We start from the raw sequence: 21,737 nt of genomic DNA, 5'->3' as shown, positions 1-21,737 counted from the left end.
CACATGCCACGGAGCGGCTGGGCCCGTGAGCCATGGCCGCTGAGCCTGTGCGTCCGGAGCCTGCGCTCCACAACGGGAAAGGCCACCGCAGTGAGAGGCCTGCGTACCGCAAAAAAAAAAAAAAAAAAAAAAAAAGAAAGAAAGAAGAAACCTGGACTTGTTATTGAAGATGATGGGCTGCCTCTGAAATGTCTGAACAGGGCAGTGGCTGGATCCTATTTTCAGTTTAGAACATCTCCTCTGGATAAAGTGTAACCACCTGTTGACAGTGGGATAGGCAGGCTCTGCAGCAAATTAGAGGACAAAGGTCTCTAACTCTTCTCTCCAAACAGCAGTTATGACAGAGCATCTTTGAGGACAGGACATAAAAATTTGTCTAAGCATAAAGCTCTCCATTTCAAGGTGAAGAAATCCATAGGATCATAGATATAGCAGGAAGGTTTCTCATGAGGACATCTGGACCATTGCCCTGACTTCAGGAGAATCAGGTGCTTTCCCTCCCACTTCCAGATGAGGCAGCTATGGCTCACAGAAGTTAAATGGCTTACGTAAGTGGTGGAAGAGGAAGAGGAAGAAGAGTCTAGACTGACAGCCTGCCTCCTCCCTGCCTCACCACACACACACACACACACACACACACACACACACACACACACCCATACAAATACCACATATACTCACACACACCACTCATGGCAGAGAAATCCAGAGGTCAGAGTTCTTGAAGTTCTAAAGCCTTCTTTCACATGAGTCTAAGCTAAGGAATTCTGTTTCTGAAGATTATAAAAGTGGTTAAAATTATATGGTCTAATTAGAAAGCATTTCCACGCAATGTATAATGTATATTATGTTTCCTGAAGACTTACTATACATCAGGCATTTGGTCGTGGGTTTGTATTTGTTAGTACTTCATTTTATGTTCACAATTACTCTGTGAGGCAGGCACTATTATTATTTTATTTATAAATAAAGAAACAGGTTCAATGAAGCTAAGTTCCTTGCCCAAAGTCACAAAGTTAATAAGTGGCAGAACCAGGCTTCAAACCCAGGGTCCCTGCGTGAATTCTAAGCACCTCAGAATTGTGCAGCCTGCCTGGTTTAATCTTCCTGCAGCCCTAGAGGTAGATATTTTCTCCATATTACAGTTGAGGCTTGGACATGTTCAGTGGCGGTGCTTGTGTCTGCCTAGGATTTCCCTAGCCGTTTCGCTCTACTCTGGTGGCCCGTCTCCTCAGCCTGACTCTTCTTCCTTCTCAGTCACAGGACAGATCTTCTCTCTGAAGAACATCTCCACAGAAATGTCGGGTTACTACATCTGCACCTCCAGCAATGATGTAGGGATGGAGTCCTGCAACATCACTGTGGCTGTCAGACCTCGTAAGAGCAGTCTGGGGAGGAAGGGAGGACGAATGCCAGAGGTGACTGGCTGGTGGTCCAGAGTCAGCTGACAGGGACCAACATGGAGGTGAACTGGGCAGCCTCTTTGGGGTCTCCCGTTGGCAGGGTGGCTGAGGTGATGGCCAGATGATCCTGTCCCAGGCTCCGCTCATCTGGAGGTCAGTCCAGTTACCTAGGTTCTTTGGAAATAGTGCCTAAGACTGGCTTCTGGAGACCTGCTGAGTCCTGCCTGCCCTTAGGGTTGCTCAGGGGGCAAGGGGGAAGTGCGCAGACTGGGCTGCCACAGAGTCAGGACCCCATCCTTTTGGGGTGGGATACCCTGATGATCTTGGGGATGAACTAGAGTAGGAGCTGGCATGACTGACCCCCGAGGTCTTTTTTGGAGCCTGTTGGCTCCAAATCTGTTGGCCATCTGTCCCTTGTCAACGCTTCCATCCTGAAGAGTATCCCCCTTGTCTGGTCACATTCCCACGAGGCTGTGACTTTCATGGAACGCTACCAGAAGCAGGCAGCGCGGCCACCTGGGCTGGGAGGAGGACTGGGGCCGCTCAGAGCCTGGGAGGGAACACCTCCCGCATCCCAGACGCCTGCTGCTGTGGTTCCTCATCCCCGGCGTGCTCGCCACCCGGAGCCTCGGCTCGTGTTGGGGGCTCGCGTTGGGGACTGGGGCTGGGGCTCAGGACGTGCGGCTCTGTTTCTCGCAGCCTCCATGAACGTGGCCCTGTACGCGGGCATCGCGGGGGGCGTGGCCGCGGCACTCCTCATCATCGGCATCATCGTCTACTGCTGCTGCTGCCGGGAGACTGGCAAGGCTGAGGATGCGGAGGTCACGCGGCCGTGAGTGGCGGGGGTGGGCAGCCTGTTGGCAAGGGTCTCAGCACATTGGGAAGATGCACCCCAGCTCCCCACAGCCTCTTGCACTCATAACACCCCAGGGGGCAGCTGGTAACGGTAAAAAATAACTTTTATCAGCCCCATTTTATAGCTGAGAAAAGAGTAAATGATTCACCCCAATCCGAAAGTGGCACTGCAGTCCGGAACTTGACTCCAAGGCCCGTAGTTCTCCAGTCTCTGATCTCAGGGTGGGGCTTCCCGTGGGTGCCCAGGGCAGGGGTAGGGGGGTGCGGAGGCTCTGTAACAGGCGGCTCCCCTCGCAGAGCCAGCCTGTTCCCATAATGCCCTCAGCTCAAGTCCGTGCCACCCTGCTTCCGCTCTGAGCCCAGCCCTTCAGCCCAGTGTCCCTTTGCCGCTGGACGGGTGGGGATGGGGGATCTGATGGCTGTCGCAGGGGAAGCACTAGGCCCAGCTCCCTAGGTCTGAGTGAGTGAGGGCAAACCCTCCCCCTCTGTCCTCACTGCCTGCAGGAATCGGGTGGGCTACCAGGAGCCACCGGAGCAGCTGACAGAGCTTTCCAGAAGACAGGAAGAGGGGGCCGAGGATGACTACAGGAATGAAGACCAGAGGGGCCCCAGCCGAGAGTCCCTTGACCAGGCTGGCCGATGACCAGGGCCTGCTGCAGGAGGGGGTCGGGGGGGCATTAGGGGCTCATGCCCCTGCCTCCATGCCTCCCCTCTCCTTTCCAAGCCCCACTTTTCTGACCCTTGGTCCCAGTCATTGATGGGATGCTTCTTCCCCCATGTCGGTTGCTGGAGGATTTGGCTTGGCCTGGCCAAGGAGATCTCACTTGTGACTGAGCTTGTCAAGGGCCCTCACCTTCGAAGTTGCCCTCGCATGGCTGCGCCCGGCTCAGGGCCCCACCCTCACCCTGGACTAGGCAGCAGCCTCCACCTCCCCATGGCGTTCCTGCTCCATCGGGGTGACACCAGCCTCAGGAGAGCCGGAGTCGCCCTCTCCACCTGTGTGCCTAGCACCCAGGGGAACGGCTCCTGGCAGAGGTTTTGTGCACAATACATTTTTGTTGAATGAATGAAAGAATAAATGAGTATGTAAAGCAGTCCCTTCATTTGTGCAGCTTTGGTGCTTTGGACCCACGTTGGCCTGGCCTCAAGCTCCCTTTCCTCCTACCTGTCCCTCCAGGCCCATCTCAGATCCCAGTGAATTCTATAACCCCATCCTAATCTCCCACACAGATGGGGACCATCTTGTTACTTTGTCCCACGCCCATTCCGGGCCACATGGCACAGTTGTCTGAGCATGTCTCTCCCCCTGTGCTACAGTGGGAGCACCAGGGGGCAGGACATGGGCCTCACTCCCTCTCTGCTCTCCCCAGAGTCCTCGCAGCCGGCAGCCCTCCTAGCGGGTGCTCAATCCAGCTTAACTGGGGAAACTGCTTTGGTAGGTTGGGCCTTCCGCTCTCTGATCTCCCTGATGGGATTGTGGACACCAAGAGGACTCCCACCCAAACCCACTTACTAGTTTCATGATTTAAGTGGGAGATAATTTAAATAATGAACACACACCCATGTGAGCACAGACACAGGAGCTAGTTTGCAGCCGGTCCTGGATTCTCAGATCATAGTGATTCCTCTCAAGACCAGAGTAACTGACATGTCCACCTCTGTTTCCTGATACCTAACCCCTGCCCCGACCTTGCCCGCTCCTGACTTGGCTGGGCTGCTGGCTCTGCTTTGCTGGCTGGGCTGTCCTGCTGCCCCTTCCACAGCCTCTCCCCTGTTGGTCGAATATTCTGCTCCTAAGAGCTCAGGCAGTGTCCTGGCTGCTTGGGTCTTGTGACCCAGTGGCCAGTCCCACCCAAATGCAATTTACTAGTAAGTAATCACTGTCATTTTTTCCCGGATGATTAGAAAAGCAATTATGTAAATCTGTTGTCCATCTGTGATTTTTTAAAATATATTTTTTACATATTTTGTTAAATTCTTTGCTTCATAAAAAATGCCATCAGTAGTAATAAAATTGTCAGTGGCGATTCTCGTTTCTTTTTTAAGGTGGGTTTTATTCATACCAAGGTAGAGCTTATGTCTCGTGGGCTTATGTTGACCAACCGTGGGCCTCTTGGGCTTCCTAGGAGAGGTGAGTTGAGCGAGAGGAATAGAGGGTCAGATCCTGGGGGTCCCATCGACTGTGGCCACTGTAGGGTCAGGCAGTGTCACTAGTGGTTGCCGGGGACGGGACAGAGCCTGTCTGTTTGTGGAAAAACATTCCAAGTGCCTGCAGTGTTAGGAAGAGCACGCGGGCCTGGGAGTCAGTGCGTATGCTTCAAGGAAGATGCTGGGGAGGCCCCTGCCAGTTATACCCCAAATAGCGCCCCTCCTGAGAGAGGGGAGGAAGCAGTGCCACCTCCATCCCGCTCCAGCTGTCAGAGACCTGGTGACTCCTCCCCAAGCAGCTTGCCCCACAGTCGGCGCTCAGCTCTGCCACCCTCTCCTGCCATATGTTCAAGGTCCTCTCCTCCATGTTCTTCCCGTGGTGCCCTATTCTCCCCCCATCCCAGCACCTGTCCCACGGTACTGTCATAACCACAGTCTGTGTCTGCCAAAGCCTGTGAGATTCATGAGAATAGGAACTGAATCTTACTCATGGCCTGGCACATGCTGACCCAAAACTTGATACCTGTTTGTTGAGTGAATAAAGTTTCGTGTCACTGTATCCTGCCCAAGGCCACCTCCTAGTCCTCTAGACACTTTGGGTGCCTTCCAGCCCTCCTGGTGCAAGGTTCTACACACATATTCTTGAGGTAGCTGTGGAAGGGAGGCACCCACCTCCCCCTATCCTGGCCTGGCTCACCTCTCTGCCTCTGGAAGGGCTCTGAAGGTTCACCCACCTTACCTCCAGGCTTAGGCAAGAAAACGAGGGAAATCAGGACCAACTGCATTCATTCAGCTACAAATATTTTGTGAGTACCTACTATGTGCCAGGCACAGTGCTGGCTGCTGGGGATATAAAGGTCACTATGACATCACTACTCAGGAGGAGCTACATTCCAATGGAGGTGACAGACGGGAACATGATTATGTGAAATGGAGAAGAAGCCACAAGAATGCAGTGGCGGGAGGCTGGAGTAACTCAGCTGGAGGGGTTCAGGAAAGCTTCAAAGAGGAGGTGATGTGTGGGCTGCATCTTGAAGGAAAACGAGGAGTTTCACAAGTGGAATGGGGGTGGCACTGACCCTTCTGTCCTCCATTTCAGGTCTCTCTTACTTGGGTCCAAATCACATTATCAGTTGGTGACACTACACTCTCCTGCTGAAGTTATTTCAATCCAGAAGCTCAATGAGAATCAGATTATTGTAGGTTCTCTTACAGTCAACATTAGCCCAACAGTACAGCCTCCTTCCCAATTCAGGGTTTCCAGGTGACAGTTCAAAGACTTAATGGTGTTTGAGAAGAGACTCCAAGGCTTCCATTGGCTGAGGGAAGATTGTTTGCTAGACACTTGTTAAGCACTTGAGACAGTTTTTCATGCAATCCTCACTTGTACTTTCAAATATTAAGGCATATGGCAAGGTCAGGCATGCATATCATTACCAAAAGAAGGACACTAGCTGCCCAGAGAGCTCCCTGCCAGGCAATATGTACCTTGGTAAATTAGCCGCAGTTCAGGGTCTTGTTCTTAAGTTGCTTTTGTGCACGCTGACAGGGCATTGGCTTTCAAAGGCAGAGTCACATTAACCAGCCTCACAGAGCCTGATGTACAATACTAATAGCAAGCACTTAGATAGCAGGTGCTCTGAGCCAGCCACTGTTTCAAGCACTTTCCATATAACATCTCATAATCCTCACCACAATTCTATGAGATAAATCCTATTATTGTGCCCATATTACAAATGAGGAAGCTGAGGTACAGTGAATTTTAGCATTTGGGATAAACACAGAGTGTCAATTTGCTATTTACAGTTGTCAAGTAGAATGGACTTCTGTCCACCTGACCCAGGCATTCTCACCCTATGGGCACCATGTCCTCAGTTGCTTTCTGGGCATGGAATCATAACAAGGGAAGTTGGTTGTCTTCAAGGAGCCCTCCCTCTCTGTAGCAGTGTGTACAACCAATCATGTCATCTGTGGGGACTCTGAAACCTTCTCTGGCCTTGACCTTATTCCTGGAGGTTCTGGTTTAGGGCCCTGGGCATCTGCAGAGGTGATGCCTGATCCCTACTGGAAAGTGTAGTTCCCAGGAAAGGCCTCTTCATGGACATTTGGCTACTGGCTATTGAGTTTGCTCACCGAGATTACCTCTCCTGTGGCCAGTTTCCAGAAAAGCTTGTCTACTGTCTCTATTTTATGGATGAGGAAACTGAGGCTCAGGGAGATAACGCCATCCAAGTTAACATTGTAAGTCAGTATCAGAGTAAGGATTAGATTCAGTTCTGTCTGATTCTGAAGACCACACTCTTCCCATTGACCATATTTCCTCTTGACCCCATGTGTATGTACAGGATGACTGAATGGGGAAAAAGTGGGAGTGGAGACAGAGTTAGGGGGTTTTGTTAGTTTGTTTTAAATTTGGCAGTTACCTACTATAATACAGGTATTTCAGATATAACATTATAAGTGCATTTCTAAAAAACCTTGCATTCTGCAAAATCACAAGCTAAAAATAATAGGGCTTAAAAGAAAATTAGTATTAGAAGCATAACAATAAAGCTTTGTAAACTGATCACTTTTATTTTGTTTATTTTTAATAATTAATTATTTAATTAATTGATTTTATTTATTTGGCTGCTCTGGGTCTTAGTTGCGGCATGAGAGATCTTAGTTGCTGCATGCGGGATCTTTAGTAGCGGCTTGCGGGATCTTTAGATGCAGCATGCAAACTCTTAGTTGTGGCATGTGGGATCTAGTTCCCTGACCAGGGATCAACCCTGGGCCCCCTGCATTGGGAGCGCAGAATCTTAGCAACTGGACCACCCGGGAAGTCCCCTGATCACTTTTAAACATTAACAATCCTAGTGAAAATACAAGTGGTGTTAAGTCCATGCTGTTAGTACCAAGTTTCATAGTTATCAACCTCAAACCCGCAAGCCCCATGGGTATTCATTTCTGTAGAGACCTACTCATCAAAATTTAAAAATGATCCAGGCAGACTCACTGTAGAGTTGCTGGGGGGGGGGGGTCTCTCTTTTAAAAATTTGATTTTTATCACATGTGTTGGTTTTAGGCTATGTGCATATCTTTGTACCTGAGTTTTCTTGTTAGTACAGTTGAACCTTGAACAACATGGGTTTGAATTGCACAGGTCCACTTGTATGCAGTGTTTTTTCAATAAGTGTATTAGAAAAATTTTTGGCGATCTGCAACAATTTGAACAACTCGCAGACAAACTGCATAGCCTAGAAATATCAAAAAAATTAGGAAAAAGACAGGTATATCATGAATGCATAAAGTATATGTAGGTACTAATTTATTTTATCATTCACTATCATAAGATATACACAAATATATTATAAAAAAGATAAAATTTATCAAAACTTATGCTCACAAACACAAACCATACATGGTGCCATACCCAGTAGAGGGAAATTTAAACAAGTGTAAAGATACAGTATTAAATCATAATGGCATAAAATTAACTATGGTACATACTGTACTAACGTATATAATCTCATAGCCACCTCCTGTTGCTATTGTGATGAGCGAGTGTCCACCATGCTGTGTGATGCTAATCAGCTAATCATCACGTGAGCAGTTTATCTCTCCAGGAAATTGCGTGTCACAGTAAAAAGTGATCTCAAGTTTCTTGTGTATTTTCCATCGTGTTTAGTGCAATGCCATAGATCTTGAATAACACCACGGGACCCATACAAAGTGTCACTAGTGATGCTGGAAGTGCTCCCAAGAAGCAGAGAAAAGTCATGACATTGCAAGAAAATGTTAAATGGCTTGATAGGTACCATAGATTGAGGTCTGTAGCTGCGGTTGCCCACCATTTCAAGATAATAAATCCAGCATAAGGACCACTGTAAAAAAAGAAAAGGAAATTCGTGAAGTCATTGCTGCAGCTACTCCAGCAGGCCTGAAAACTTTGCACTTTTTGCAAAACACCTTTTAATCTAGTATTGAAAGTGCAGCTTTTATGTGTGTGCAGGATTGCTATCAGAAAGGCAATACCGGGCTTCCCTGGTGGCGCAGTGGTTGAGAGTCCGCCTGCCGATTCAGGGGACACAGGTTCGTGCCCTGGTCCGGGAAGGGAAGATCCCACATGCCGCGGAGCGGCTGGGCCCGTGAGCCATGGTCGCTGAACCTGCTAGTCCGGAGCCTGTGCTCCGCAACGGGAGAGGCCACAACAGTGAGAGTCCCGCGTACCGCAAAAAAAAAAAAAAAAAGAAAGGCAATACCTGTAGACTCTAATGTGATTCGACAAAAAGTGAAGTCATTATATGATGACTTAAAACAAAAGGAAGGTGAAGGATCTAAAGCTGGAGAATTTAATACCAGCAAAGGATGGTTTATAATTTTAGAAAGAGGAGTGGCTTAAAAAATATCAAGATAAGAGGAGGAGCAGCTTCTGCTGACCAAGAGGCAGCAGACGAGTTCCCAGATGCCATTAAGAAAATCACTGAGGAGAAAAGAAATCTGCCTGGACAGGTTTTTAACGCAGATGAAAGTGCCCTGTTCTGGAAAAAAAATTCCACAAAGGACATTTATTAGAAGGAAGAAAAACAAGCACCAGGATTTAAAGCAGAAAGGGATAGGTTAACTCTACTATTTTGTGCAAATGTAGTGGGATTTATGATCAGGACTGCCCTTATCTATAAAGCTGCTAACCCCCCAGCCTTGACAGGAAAATATAGACACCAGCTGCCAGTCTTTTGGCTGTACAAGAAGAAGACCTGGACAATAAGAACCCTTTTTCTGGATTGGTTCCTTTGATGCTTTGTCCCTGAAATCACGAAGTACCTTGCCAGTAAGGGACTGCCTTTTAAAGTTCTTTGGATATTGGACAATGCCCCTGGTCACCCAGAACCTCATGATTTCAACACAAGGCATCGAAGTGCTCTATGGAAATGATTGCCAATGCTATGGAAGAGAACCCCAGTAGGGAGAACATCATGAAAGTCTGGGAGGTTTACACCATTCAAGATGCCATTGTTGTTATAGAAAAAGCCATGAAAGCCATGGAGCCTAAAACAATAAATCCCTGCTGGAGAAGACTGCGTCCAGATGTTGCGCGTGACTTCACAGGATTTACGACAGATCCTATCAAGGATGTCATGAAAAAACTGTGGATATGGGAAAAAAAAAAAAAGTTGGGGAGTGAAGGTTTTCAAGATTAAGATCTTGGAGAAATTCAAAAGCTAACAGACTTCACACCAGAGGAATTAAAAGGATTGGCATACCATATAGAAACATTTTTAGAGAAATGAAAAAGCAAAAAAGTCAGACAGAAATTACAGTGTATTTCCATAAAGTTACACCAAATGTGCCTGTCACTCCAGCCTCCGCTTCTACCTCCTCCACCTCTTCTGCCTCTGCCCCCTCAGCCCACTCAATGTGAAGACGATGAGGAGAAGACCTTTATGATGATCCACTTCCCCTTAATGAATAGTAAATAATCATCATGCCCTACTGTTAATAGATTTATCTGTTGTGTTTGTGTGTGTGTCTTTGTGTGAAAATCTAAAAACTGCACAGCAAGAACTGTATGAGAAGTTTTTGTGTCATCATCGTCATTATTGCTTAAGTATTCATCGTGTAGAACATCATGTGTAAGACTTGTACTGAAGTGGATAGCCCATCCTTACATAGGCATAAGGTGAGTGATATTAACAGCAATATAAAATTAATAATGTTTCAGTTTTTTTACTTTGCTTTCAAAGAATTACATTACCATGTTGTATGCCTCTCCCTCTCTCATAATTAGAGAAACTGCCTACTAGCCTATCATCACAGGTAAGTGTGGGTTTTTAAAAAATGTAAACAATGTTTCCAATACTGTACTATGAATTTGACTAATATTGGATACCATAAACATTTTTTTACTTACCATTTCTCTGTTGTGATTTCTTTTTTTGTTTTCTCATTAAATTTATATTTTCCTTTTAATCTTTTTTTAACTTTTTATTTTATATTGGAGTTTAGCAAATTAACAATGTTGTGATAATTTCAGGGGCACGGCAAAGTGACTCAGTCATACATATATGTGTATCCATTCTCCCGCAAACTCCCCTCCCATGCAGGCTGCCACATAACACTGAGCAGAGTTCCCTGTATACAGTAGGTCCTTGTTGGTTATCCGTTTTAAATATAGCAGTGTGTACATGTCATTTTAATGATTCATTCACTAGTGTATAGGTTAGGCTACCGTGAAGCACTTGTAAACATTACACTAGCTACAGTAAAGCAATCATATTGCTGCTTCTTTGTTATCAAAGCATGATTCATTATACTTGTAAATAAATATGAATTTCTTTTTCACGTCTCTTCATTTTTGATGTTTGGTGTTAGTAACATGTACATACAACATCTACAGCGTTTTGTGTCATATAAGATGATATTGATGTAGGTACTGACAGATGATTTATCTTGTAAACAATGTAAAGTTATGGTTAATAAATACAGTACAATACTGTAAATGTATTTTCTCTTCCTTATGATTTTCTTAATAATATTTTCTTTTCTCTAGTTTACTGTATTGTAAGAATAAAGTATATAATACATACAACATACAAAATATATGTTAGTTGACTGTTTACGTTATAGGTAAGGCTTCCAGTCAACAGTAGGCTAATAGTAGTTAAGTTTTTAGGAAGTTAAAAGTTATATGCAGATATTTGACTGCACAGGGATTGGACCCCTATCCCCATGTTATTCAAGGGTCAACTGTATATAGATATACCTTCCTTTGCCGCTTGTGGGAAAGGGCCACAATATATTGCAGGATCTTTAAAAAGATCCTCTTTTTGATTAGTGGTAGGACGGGAATAAAACACAGACCTACTAGAGCATGGACTTGAGGACATGGGGAGGGGGAAGGGTAAGCTGTGACGAAGTGAGAGAGTGGCAGGGACATGGACTTGAGGACATGGGGAGGGGGAAGGGTAAGCTGTGACGAAGTGAGAGACCTACTAGAGCATGGACTTGAGGACATGGGGAGGGGGAAGGGTAAGCTGTGACGAAGTGAGAGACCTACAGGGACATATATGCACTACCAAATGTAAATTAGATAGCTAGTGGGAAGCTGCCGCATAGCACAGGGAGATCACCTCTGTGCTTTGTGACCATGAGAGGGGTGGGATAGGGAGGGTGGGAGGGAGGGAGACGCAAGAGGGAAGAGATATGGGAACATATGTATATGTATAACTGATTCACTTTGTTGTAAAGGAGAAACTAACACACTATTGTAAAACAGTTATACTCCAATAAAGATGTTTAAAAAAAAAAAAAGATCCTCTTTTTAAAAATTACACAAGGGAAGTGTCTCTTTTTATCAACCAGCTTAAGCCAAGCTATGCTACCGTAACAACATAAAATCTCAGTGGTTCACAATAACAAAGGGTTATTTCTTGCTCATATAACATGCCGTCTCAGGTCAGCTCAGCCTTGCTCCACATCTTCCTCCTTCTGGGACCCAAGCTGAAGCTCAACCTGTAATAAGGAAGAAACTTTTTATTCTATTACAAGTTAATCACTAAAGGGATATTGCCTATAAGATTAAATGATACATAAGAGCTCATTTCTGGGAGCCCTGCCTCCCAGGTAAAGAGCATTAAGCTAAATTACCTTTGTTTAGTTCACAGGAAACAGCCTGACCAGTCCCACCTGTGAATGACTGCAGGAAGGAAGAAATTAACACCTCTCCTCTGGAGGCTGACCGGAACCAGGAAATGTTTGACTTCACTCCCTCCACTTTTAGTATAAATGAAGCCTGAGTTCTAACTCAGGCAAGACGGTTCTCTGGGGGACGAGTCTACCATCTTCTCAGCTTGCTGGCTTTCTGAATAAAGTCATTATTCCTTGGCCCAACGACTCCTCTCTTGATTTATCGGCCTGTCGTGCAGCGAGCAGTTTGAGCTTGGACTTGATAACAAGTTTAGGCACAGCCCACCAGGAGCCTTGCTGCTCCTGGCTGCCCACCCGGGTTGGGAAATGTTCAGGTGAAGGCCTAGCAGCTGCCAGGACCACTTGTCTTAAGGATCTTCCCTTCAAAATTCCCCAAAGCAGCACCGGCTGCCCCAGCACTTGGCAATAGGAGCAAGGAATCAGCATTTGGGAGCTGACAGCTCTATACAGTAGGGTAAGTCGCTCTGGTATGTACAGCTGGAAACTTTATTCCTCTCCATTTGGGGCTTTTTCTCCAGAATAAGCCAGTTTGTTTTGCATTTGAGTGGGGTACCCTGTTGGAGAGAGGAAAGAGTTGTTGGACTTTTACCCGATGTGTGTACTGGTTCATTTGTTTCTTTGGATGCTAGCATTTGTGTGTGAAGTTTGTGTTTTGTCTTAAATTTGTCTCTGAAAATGGGCACTATTTCAACTATCCCTAAAGCCCTCTGAGGCGCATTTTGGATAAGTGATCTGATTATAGCTATGAACACATGGGTGAGAGGAAGATGATATATTATTGTGACAACGTGTGGCCACAGTACCTGTTAGGATATCTCTACAAGGGGTTTAGCAGGGTTATCGCGGAACCCCGTGCACCATGTACTGCTACCCTTGCTGTGTTAATTACATTATTTATGGTCCCCTGTGTCATTGGTATATGTAAAACCCCCAAGACCCAACTTGAGGGTTTATTTAGAATTTTCTGTTTGTCCTTTGGGTTTTTTGTTTCATTTTGTTTGGTACTGTTTCTCCATTTACAGCCAAATCAGTTCTGTGATATTTAAAACTTTTACTGATTTCAAATGGAGGAAAGGAACAGGAAAAAAAAAAGCTGTCTGTTCTTGTCCAAGAGTGGGACATTCCCAGGAAGGAGAGAAAGTTTCCACTTGGTTCCTAAAATGACCAAAAGCTACAAATAGAAGTGTCTTTTCCATAAATATTAGTAAAAAGGGTTTAGTCATCTAGACAGGTGACCTTGATTTGTCCCATCTACCAGAAATGCAATTCAAATCCAACTTCTTTTGTAACTGTTGGGTTTCATATTGATGTAGCTGATTCATGGCTAAAATGTTGGAATGAGAACTATGAAGTCTCTGTTTGTGTGTTTGTACTTGTTATAGATGTGTGGCATTGCCGAAACTAACTTGTAAAAGAACTATTTAATTGGCTTAAAGGAAATTAAGTGCTTATATAAATAGTCAAATATAAAAGAAACTGGCCAGAATGAATTTCAGGTTCATGTGATCTAGGAAATATTCAGTATTGATTAATATCTGGTATTAAAGTTAACTTAATCTTGTTGCTTTGATTAATACAGACATGTCTTTAGAATCATCAACATTAATTATAGTACTTTTATTGTCCCTAGGTTTACTAGAAATCAAATAAGACCTTATTCCTGTTACAAAGTTTGTCAGCAAGAAAAATAACAATACGACAAAGCTTTTAAGTAAATAAAACAGAGGTAAATGAGGTAAGAGTTTTAGGTAAACTCCGTAGCAACAATTATGCTTTGAGAATGTCTATATAAAACAGTGTTTCCAGATTTTTATAACTTGAAACTAAACTAAGTTAAATGAAGAGAATTTGTTGACTATCTGGGTCATTTCAAATAGGATAGAATATTAATTGCTGGCCAGGTCTAAGTTTACCTACCTTTGCCTTCTTAGGAGAGGAAGACTAAAGCGTAAGTTTGTCAACCAGGAAATGCTGATATGACAAACAGTTTACACTTACTTGCTTCTTGGTTTTCACTAGAGATTAAGGTTTTAAGGTTAAGAATCATAAGGGAAACATTTCAGTATGCAAAGATGTAGGATGTGTGTTTTTCAGCACAGAAGGTATGAGGAATGAAAATCCCTTTTGTTAAAGGGAAAAAGGTGACATGGTCAGTATTGGCTAAGATAAGAATTGAACTTAATTAAGAAAATGAAGGGCTTCCCTGGTGGCACGGTGGTTGAGAGTCCGCCTGCCGATGCAGGAGACACGGGTTCGTACCCGAGTCCGGGAAGATCCCACATGCCGCGGAGCGGCTGGGCCCGTGGGCCATGACCGCTGAGCCTGCGCGTCCGGAGCCTGTGCTCCGCAGCGGGAGAGGCCGCAGCTGTGAGAGGCCCGCGTACTGCAAAAAAAAAAAAAAAAAAAAAGAAAAAAGAAAATGAATGTTAAATGTAAAGTGGTACAAAACCTGAATCGGTTTCCTAAGAGGACAAAGTTTTCTTCAAATATTGAACTGCTTTTAGTAATTGTGGGTTTTTTTGTTTAAGCGATCTGTATTTGCCATTGAGATCTTATTATCACTGGTTAATACTTTTTGATATTTTGATAAACTTCCCCCAAATCAAATTCTGGGTGAGGTTCATTTGACCTCTAGCTAACTTTGAAGTTTTCCAAAGGATCCCTGGAACACCTCAAACTATTTGTTTTCTCTCCATCTCAGAGAGAGGAATACTCAGCTAATTGGGCTTATTCAGTATGTTGAATTACTTGCGAAGCATTGTCAAATAAGTTGTGATAAAACTTTTTGGACTGTATCATATGGGTAAGCATTATTAATGTACATATTCTGGACATTATATGGAACTCCTAAAATTCTGGTGTAACTCCTAAAATTCTGGTGTATCCTGGTAGATGATATCAGTCATAATTTTAGTAATTATCTTAAGTTGTTTGTCACAGCAGTAACCAAGTTTCTTTTCAATTGCATTGTAAACCCAGTTGGTTGATGCCGAAGCAAAATGGTTAGGGATGATCAATTGCTATTTATAGCTTTACAGGGGCTTTTGAATGACTCTATAGCTATTTTGTGAAGAAGCAGAGAAGAATGATGAAATCCTTTATGTGCAAGCACTGTGCTCTTACCTCAGGGAAACCAAGAAAAGGAAGGGAATGAGAGTGAAGATACGTTGCTTCAAACCTTAACTCCTTCCAGCTGAGCTAGGTGTCGCAGCTACTCTGGCTATTATGCCAATATATCCACCCCTTCCTCCACCCTCCCATTCTTTTCCACCTTCCATTCTTTTCCAGCCCCAATTCCTGACCCTGGGGCTCAGGACTTTCCCTCCTTCTAGGGATCAATTAGAAAATCCTGTTAGTTTCTGGGCCACAGGGACTTGGTCTGGTATCACCATCTAAGAACCAAAAGGGCACTCAGTTTGAGCCAGGAGCCACTCCCAGGGCAGGACAATTTCAATTGCTGTTATCTCCCATAGGGGGCTAAATGCGAATAACTAGCCAGCTGGGTTTATATTTTAATTGGAAAGATCACCACCCTCCTTTATAGGGATAATCCTCTACACCTGAAGCCCACTTGGCAGTACCCACAGATGAACCAAACTGAGATCCCAGTGAGGGAGGAATGCTGGAATTAGAGCAATACTTATTAGCACATCTTGGCAGGCCTTTGAAAAGGGAAACCAGAGCAAAAGTTTGAACAGGACTCAAGAAATTTGGCAAAAAATAAAAACCCCAGGAGAGGAGACAGAGCTTCCCCCCACACCCCACCCCTTGAAGTCTACGAAAAGTTAAGACCAGAAGTGTGTGCTCACAGCATGCCAGCGAAGGCCAATAACACATGGCCAATACTAATCCCAATAAGAAGGGATGTCAGGACACCTAATCTAAAGCAATATCCTTTGAGGCAAGAGGATCACTTCTCCCATAGACTGACTTGTCAAGATACCAGCCAGTGTATTCCTTGCATCTGTCCCTCCAGGACATATACAAAATTGGTGGTATTGGTACTGTCCATGCGGGTCCCGTGGAGACCTGTTCTCAAATCTGGCATGGTGGTCACCTTTGCTCCAGTCAACATTACAACTGAAGTAAAGGCTGTTGAAATGCACTATGAAGCTTTGAGTAAAGCCCTTTCTGGGAACAATGTGGGCTTCAATGTCAAGAACGTGTCTGTCAAAAATGTTCGTCGTGGCAACGCAGCTGGTGACAGCAAAAATGACCCGACAATGGAAGCAGCTGGCTTTGCAGCTCAAGGGATTACCTTGAACCATCCAGGCCAAGTCAGTACTGGATATGCACCTGTGCTGGATTGTCACACAGCTCACATTGCTTGCAAGTCTGCTGGGATGAAGGAGAAGAATGATCATCATTCTGGGAAAAAGCTGGAAGATGGCTCCATATTCCTGAAATCTGGTGATGCTGCCATCATTGATATGGTTCCTGGTAAGCCCATGTGTGTTGAGCTTCTCTGATTATCCTTCTCTGGGCCATTTTGCTGTTCATGACATGACAGATGGTTGCTGTGGGTGTCATCAAAGCAGTGGACAAGAAAGCAGCTGGGGTTGGCAAGGTCACCAAGTCCGCCCAGAAAGCTCAGAAGGCTAAATGAGTGTTATCCCCAATACCTGCCACCCCAGTCTTAATCAGTGGAAGAATGGTGTCAGAACCGTTTGTCTCAATTGTCTCAATTGGCCATTTAAGTTATAGTAAGACTGGTTAATGATAACAATGCATCGTAAAACCTTCAGAAGGAAAGGAGAAAGTTTTGTGAACCATTTGTTTTGTATGTGGCAGTTCTACGTTATTAGTTTTTAAAATCAGTAGCTTCTAATTAGTTAAAACCCTCCTTAAGGAAATTATCCCCTGATTTGGATTAAGGCATTGGAACTACATTCATTCTGGAGACTGCAATCAACAGGAAAAACCAAGAAAATGAATACTAATTTAACTTGGGATAAGGCCTTGCCGGTTGCCCTGCTACAGGTCAGTGGCTCCCAGAAGCAGGCTTAAATTAAACCCTTTTGAAGTATTGTATGGTAGGCCACTCCAGGTGTCTGCCCAGGCGAGAGAATCTATAAATACTTTAAAAGACCTAGCAGTTGCCAATTATGTTAAAACTTTGGACAATATACCAATCTCTGTTCATGTGTTTGCCTCCAGCAGGTCTACCCATCCAACTGAAGTAGATGGTAGTTTCATTGTAGCTGGAGAAGGGTCAACCAATTTGTTTACTTTTGTTCAAATAACTAGCTTTTGAACAAACTACTTTTGTTCAAATAACTAGGAATTGAGTACATGTCTTGGGAACTGGAACCAAAATCCCAAGTATAAATTAGACAACAAAGTGTTAAGGGGTTTCATCAGGTTCAAATAGTGGTAGATAAAAAAGGACTGACCAAAGATTCTAAGGAATATTCATCACCTCCAGAAATAGCCAGAACAGTCTTTGTCCCTTTTCCCACAAGATTGTGGAATGGATATTGACAGTGGGGAATTGTAATAGGGAAGAATCTTTGTATTCTATTACAAGTTGATCACTAAAGGGATATTGCCTATAAGCTTAAACGATACATAATGGCCCATCTCTGGGAACCCTGCCTTCCAGGTAATGAGCGTTAAGCTAAAATACTTTTGTTTAGCTCACAGGAAACATCCTGAACAGTCCCACCTGTGAATGACTGCAGGGAGGAAGAAATTAATACGTCCCCTCTGGAGGCTGACTGGAACCAGGAAAATGTTTGACTTTACTCCCTCCGCTAATTCAGGCAAGATGGTTCTTGGGCACACAAGTCCACCATCTTGGTCCACTGGCTTTCTGAATAAAGTCACTATTCCTTGCCCCAACAACTTGTCTCTTGATTTATTGGCCTATCATACGATAAGTAGTATGAGCTTGGACTCGGTAACAAACTCAGCTCTCAGGACAATTCTGGTCTCACGGCAAAGGAAAAAGAAAAATGAGAGACTCACAAGATGAGTTAGAGGCACTATCCCTTCTGCTCCCATTTCATTGTCCAGAGACAGTCACATGTCATAGAGCAGGGGCTCGTCCTCTCAGGGAGAGGCAGTGAAGATAGTGAACGATCATACCATCTACTCCACGGTCCCTTCCCTGTACGCAGTTTCCCCATACAGCTTAACATAAAGGAAAGGGAATCAGTTCTTAAAATTACTTAACTTGAAGCTACTTTTGGAAGGAAAGGTAGCCACTTGTGCAGAATATTTAGCTTCTTTATTAAGTCCATCATATATTGCTTAGGTTTTGTCTTTCATTGCAGGAAACTAGTTCTTTATTGCTGGGAAAGCCATCACCTCCCCAAGGCCTGAAAGGACCAGGGGAGAGAAGGGGGTGAACCCTTCCAGAACCCAGCAAGAGCGAGAAGCACAGAGGAGCGTTTCCAGCAGTTGGTGGAATCATGGAGAGATGCTGCCACCACCACAGCAGCAGCGCCAGTGCAGAGAGTGGGCAGAGGAGGAAACACCATGGCCCATTTCTCCTCCCACTCTCCCGTCCTGCCCACCTCTTGTTGGCAGAACCCAAGTAGAAACTAGATGGCAAGAGATCAGGCTGTGCCCTCCTGGAGTACAAAGTAAAGAAGAAAGGAAACGAGAATGGATTTGGGGGAGAGGAGGAAGGTGCAAATGAAGAATAATCAACACAGCTGCCTTCGCCTATAACCAACTGGGAGTATTCTATTTTTACCAGGAACTAGATCTCTTCATCCTCCTCAGCCTCACCCCTGCACCTACTTACGGGGGTGGAGAGAGACTCATTCTGTCTTCTAAAAGAGTTATAGCTCGTTCAGAGGTGACCCAGTCTACGTTCCAAAAAAAGGAATTTCAGAAATACTCATACTGTATTCTGAAGGCCTAAAGAACAAGCACCATTCGATGTCTTTCCAGTTCCATAAAACGGGGGATTGATTCCTCATATGGCTGGTCCTGCAACCATGTCGTAGCTGGCTGGGGGAGGCTGTAGGGTGGCACATATGTATATGCCAAACATACACAGGAAGGTGGTGTGATTCTATAGCACCTCTCCACTAGACTTTTTCCTCTTACAATATTTTCCTTGAAATAATCTCAAACTTACAAAAAAATAAGTATTATATAAAAGACTTTTCCTGAATCATTTGAGAATAAGTTGCCTGCACAATGTCCCATCACCCTATATATGTATGTTTAATATATGTTTTCTTCCCGTAAGGATATTCTCCTGCCTAACTACAGTATAGCCATCAAAATCAGGAAATCAGCATCAATATCCTCAGACCTCATTCAAGTTTCACCAGTTTCCCCAGGAATATCCATTTGAGGAGAAGACTCTAGTTCAGAATTACTCATTGCATTTAGATATGTATATTTAGTCTCCTTCAGTCTGGAACAATTCCTCAATCTTTCCTTGATTTTCATGATTTTGACACTTCTGATGACTACAAGCCAGTTATTTTGTAGAATGTCTCTCAGTTTGGGTTTGTCTGATGTTTCTTCATGATTAAATTCTTGCGTCTTTGACAAGAATATCACAGAAATGAAGCTGTGTTCTTCTCTTTGCATCCTATTACATGGCACAGGATTTCAGTTTTCCTGTTATTGATGATGTTAACTTTGATCACAGGATGAAGGTGGTGTCTGCAAAGTTTCTCCACTCTAAAGTTACTTGTTTTCCCATTGCAATTAAAAAGTGTTTCCTTGAGAGGTTTTTAGAGACTATGGAAACATCCCATTTCTCATTAAACTTTTAGCTTATTCATCAACTTATTAAGTTTCTATAGACTCTTGCATTTCTGTTTTACCCACTGGGCTAGGACCCATTGCTATCATTATTTATTTTGACATTTAATGGTCCCAGATTTGGTAGTGGGAGCCCCTCTCAGCAGTGAAAAGATCTAGTGAATGAAATATATTTATTCCACGCACACATTATCCTCTACTTTACCTCTGTATTGATTTCTATATTCACCTCTCTATACTGAAGACCATTAGTTCACACCAATGCCACCAATTCTAATCCAACACACCACATGGTTAATTCGAGTTTTCTCCCTTTCCATATTGGTATATTCCTCCTCCAGCAGTGAAAATTCAGACTCCAATTTTCTTTCATTTATTTCCTTATTTGATCAATTTCCCTGGCTGTTGACCCATCTCCCTTTACTCCACCTATGCTCTCAGCATACACATTTAGATATTTGATTCATCTCATATTAATATTTGAGTATGTTATGAGGTAGGGGTTGAAGTTTAAGTTTGTTGAAATGTTTATCCATTTATTGAAAAGACTTTTTCAATAAATTTATTGAAAAGACTTTTCTTTCCCCCTTGCCTTGGTACCTTTCCAAACAATTAATTGACCATATATGTCTGGGTCTATTTCTGGACTCTGTTCTTTCCTATCGATCTATTTGTCTGTCTTTATGCCAATACTACTGTCTTGATTACTATAGGTTTATAGTAAGCCTTGACATCAGAGTCCTCTAACTTAGTTCTTCTTCAAGATTGTTCTGGCTATTCTGGATCCTTTGCCTTTAATAAACTTGAGAGTCAACTTTTACACTTATGAAATAAATAGTTGTAACTCTGATTAGGATTGCACTGAATCAATAAGTTGGGGAGAACTGACGTATTAACAATATTGAGTCTTCCAGTGTATGAGCATAGTATATCTCTCCTAATATTTAGGTTTCTTTAATTCCTCTCAGCACTGTTTTGTAGTTTTCTATTTTTTCCCAAGAAAATTCTTTTAATATGATACTTTAAATGAGAAATAATAACACCTAGCTTTCTATTTAATCCTGTTTCTTTCTTTTTAAAAAAAATTTTAATTTAATTGTATTTATTTTTTTATACAGCAGGTTCTTATTCGTCATGAATTTTATACACATCAGTGTATACATGTCAATCCCAATTGCCCAATTCATCACACCACCACCACCACCACCCCCTACGGCTTTCCCCCCTTGGTGTCCTTACGTTTGTTCTGTACATCTGTGTCTCAATTTCTGCCTGCAAACTGGTTCATCTGTACCATTTTTCTAGGTTCCACATATATGCGTTAATATACGATATTTGTTTTTCTCTTTCTGACTTACTTCACTCTGTATGACAGTCTCTAGATCCATCCACATCTCAACAAATGACCCAATTTTGTTTCTTTTTATGGCTGAGTAATATTCCATTGTATATATGTACCACATCTTCTTTATCCATTCTTCTGTCAATGGGCATTTAGGTTGCTTCCATGACCTGGCTATTGTAAATAGTGCTGCAATGAACATTGGGGTGCATGTGCCTTTTTGAATTATGGTTTTCTCTGGGTACATGCCCAGTAGTGGGATTGTTGGATCATATGGTAATTCTATTTTTATTTATTTATTTATTTTTGCGGTACTGGGGCCTCTCAGTGTTGTGGCCTCTCCCGTTGCGGAGCACAGGCTCTGGACGCGCAGGCTCAGCGGCCATGGCTCACGGGCCTAGCAGCTCCGTGGCATGTGAGATCTTCCTAGACCGGGGCACGAACCTGTGTCCCCTGCATCAGCAGGCGGACTCTCAACAACTGCACCACCAGGGAAGCCCCTATTTTTATTTTTTTAAGGAACCTCCATACTGTTCTCCATAGTGGCTGTATCTATTTACATTCCCACC

The 21,737-nt window shown here is 43.8% G+C and overlaps 1 protein-coding gene across 1 annotated transcript in view; it reads left to right on the top strand.

The window, feature by feature from the left end:
• GPA33 (glycoprotein A33) overlaps positions 1-4,126 on the top strand; it is a 47,122-nt gene extending 42,996 nt beyond the window's left edge. The window contains exons 5-7 of the mRNA XM_007114731.4: positions 1,258-1,377; positions 2,103-2,235; positions 2,763-4,126. Coding sequence (XP_007114793.2) covers positions 1,258-1,377; positions 2,103-2,235; positions 2,763-2,901 — 392 coding nt within the window. The 3' untranslated portion in view covers positions 2,902-4,126. The remainder of the gene's footprint in view (positions 1-1,257; positions 1,378-2,102; positions 2,236-2,762) is intronic.
• The last annotated feature ends 17,611 nt before the right edge of the window (positions 4,127-21,737 follow it).

The sequence above is a fragment of the Physeter macrocephalus genome, chromosome 4, assembly GCF_002837175.3.
Source record: "Physeter macrocephalus isolate SW-GA chromosome 4, ASM283717v5, whole genome shotgun sequence".
Lineage (NCBI taxonomy): Eukaryota > Metazoa > Chordata > Mammalia > Artiodactyla > Physeteridae > Physeter > Physeter macrocephalus.
The sequence above is the reverse complement of the archived record's forward strand: the minus strand, read 5'-3'. Positions and strand labels throughout refer to the sequence as shown.